Raw genomic sequence first — 2,857 nt, 5'->3', positions numbered from 1 at the left:
CGCTTCCGGCTCTCAAACCCTCTCCCTGCCGCGAGACGAGAACTGAGAACACCGGGCGTTGCCAAGATGCCAGCGTTGTCCTCGCGAGTAATTCTCTTTTACCTGGATATTTTCTCTTCGAGGCCTTCGAGGCTCGTTAAGTATTATTCCCTTTTCCCTTCTTTGTCACGTATCCATGTGTATCACATATATGTATATATATATATATATTTGTTCGTTCTTCTTTTGTCGTTTAACGTTTCTTTTTTTTTTTTTTTTCGTTTTTTAATCTTGTGAGATGATTTTGCGAGGATTCACGGCATTCGTAACGTGACTTTACGCGCGTACGTTGTTCTTCGCTGATTTTTCACAGATCGAACGTTTAATGGTTATTTAATGGCAGGATTTAACTGTATTCTTCCCAGTGCAAAACAGGTGAATGGGATAAGAGATGTACATACGATTGTAAATGCACGAACGATCGAATCGAATATATGGGTATATATATATTATATATATAAAATATTTAATGTTTCGAGGTGCATGTTTCATCCGTAAAATGAACGGAATCGCAGAGAACGATCTCGTAGAAGGGATTGTCACGTTTCCTAAGAAATTGGTTGAGAATCAAGGAATTCTTTTATTTTTCTCTCTTTTTTTTTTTCTCGCATTTTCGTTGAAAATGCGACGTATTTGACAAATACTCGAGCCAAAGTGCAATATTTCCGATTTTGATTATCGTTTTTCTCGATAAAAGAAAAAGTCACTATTAAAAAGTAATGATTTGTCGAAGCAACGAGCTTTGTATTGTCGTTAAAAAGTTTATCTTTACGATTAGTTCCTCGTTGAGGAACCATGTATCGTGCGTTTCGAAACAGAATTCAAACGAAGGCAACGTCGAATTTCGTTGCGTACGAAAGTCTTTCAGAGACTCGAAGAAACGAAGAAAAGCAAAAAAAAAAAAAAAAAAGGATAAATTTAATCGCAAATTAGAGAAATAACGAGAAGGGAAAGATAATGGGATGACTAATAAAGGGAAAAAAAAAAAAAAAAAGATCCAGCGCGGATCGAGATGTACTCACTAATCCTGTAGATATATGTATAGTAGACGCTGATTTTACGCGGTTCGTAAATATCTTTTAGAATTGTTATATTGTAATGATGATAATAATAACATTACCCAACAGAATACCAAAAAAAAAATAAATAAATAAATAAATAAATAATAATAACGAAAGAAAAATATAAACCATACAGGCTGTATGTAAATGAAAATGGCCACTGTTGCTGCGTAACTCGCAGATACGGTGGTACTTTGTACAGTGTACGAGGAAAGAAATCACTTTATCGACTATGCGTACGTTATAAATATTATTAATAATTATATTGAATAATTATAAAGAAACAAAAAAAAAAAAAAAACTGTATTCGATATCCTTGCAGGGCACGTGTAATTGAACTTTTGGAGTCCATCGATTCATCATCCTCTTCGCATTTCGTTTATTACTTCATTAAGTTCGATCACGTCTACAACTGCGCATGACGGAATTGCGTGTCGTTATTTTTCATCGATTACTGCATAATATAAAAATTGTTAAATTATACGAAAAATTGTTCGACGAAAATGGAATTTGGACAGGGTGTCGTGTTTTTTAAAACAAAATATAAAACGAAAAAAAAAACCAAAAAAAAAAAAAAAAAGAAAAACAAAATGTAAATCATACGTTGTAGAATTGAAAATGGCATATCACCAAGTTAATAGATGTAAAATTTAATGGAAATGGGGAGGGGGAGGGGAAGGAAGAAGGGAGGGGAGACGAAGTGAATCGATCAACTTCGAAAGTCATGATGCAGGCATAAACGCTATAGAACAAATAGTGACGTAAGCTAGATTTAAGAAACGACCGCTATTTTGTATGAATCCCAATGTCGTACAAATGTTCGTCGTAATCACATATCCCAGTTCCCGCGGTGAGTGATTTGCAAATGCCCGCGGAAGAATGTTTCTCATTCCGTTCTTCTCAGCCGTTTCACTCACTACGTGTAAACGTTCCTACTGGGCGATATTGAGCGCCGAAAGGCCCCGTTTGTAATCTAGTCACAATAAAAATCAATTCTACTCTAAGCGAAGTCGTATCACTTGCTTCACCATCACCTGTCTCGCTTTCTACGTTTTCTACGTCACGAAAAATATGATCTTTTGATTGACAATTGGGAAAATAGTTCGAATAATTTTTAATATATTTTTAAAATAATTTCTTCTTTTTTTTCCCCCTCTCCCTCCTCTCTTTTTGAACGATGAAATTGACTCGACTTTTGAAATAAAATTGACTCGAATTTTTTTGAAATTCGTGAATAATAAATAAATCGGTCGAATTTCGTGGACAGAGTCGTAGAGTAATTTTAGAAGAGACTGGAATATATTCCACGTAACTTCTGTTTTTATTGGTTATCTCTAGCTTAACATTTGCTTAACAGAGGAAGCGTAAAAAAGTTGTATCAGAAGAACAGGCTTTATCATGATTTATATTTGTCAAATGTACTTCTTTGAAATTGCGTACGTTGCGACCACAAAATCTATTTTCTCGTCATCTACCTAATAATGATAATTAATCACGTTATTTCAATTTTACGGAAATTAAAAATACGAATTACACAAATTTATTTATATTACAAATTGTTCATTGAACCCGTTCGTTAACCCCCCTCTCTTCTCTCCACTTTTATTTTATTCATTTCAACGGATCACGATATTCGATCTTCAACGCAAAATAACATATCAATTAATGCATCTTGAATATGTTTAATATCTTTTAAAGAGTGACATCATCTATCAGGAATAAAGATACGGCGTAATTCGATACTTCGAGTATATACA

At 34.1% G+C, this 2,857-nt stretch overlaps 1 protein-coding gene across 1 annotated transcript in view; it reads left to right on the top strand.

Moving 5' to 3' along the window:
* The window catches only part of LOC102679495 (pituitary homeobox homolog Ptx1), a gene marked incomplete at its 5' end in the record, with an annotated part of 36,704 nt that extends 34,250 nt beyond the window's left edge, over positions 1-2,454 (top strand). The window contains one exon of the mRNA XM_031509942.1: positions 2,439-2,454. Within this exon, the coding sequence (XP_031365802.1) occupies positions 2,439-2,454 (16 nt within the window). The remainder of the gene's footprint in view (positions 1-2,438) is intronic.
* Positions 2,455-2,857: the final 403 nt, after the last annotated feature.

Source organism: Apis dorsata, unplaced genomic scaffold (genome assembly GCF_000469605.1).
Source record: "Apis dorsata unplaced genomic scaffold, Apis dorsata 1.3 scaffold_194, whole genome shotgun sequence".
NCBI classification, from domain to species: domain Eukaryota; kingdom Metazoa; phylum Arthropoda; class Insecta; order Hymenoptera; family Apidae; genus Apis; species Apis dorsata.
Note: the sequence above shows the minus strand (reverse complement) of the source record. Positions and strands in the feature narration are given on the sequence as shown.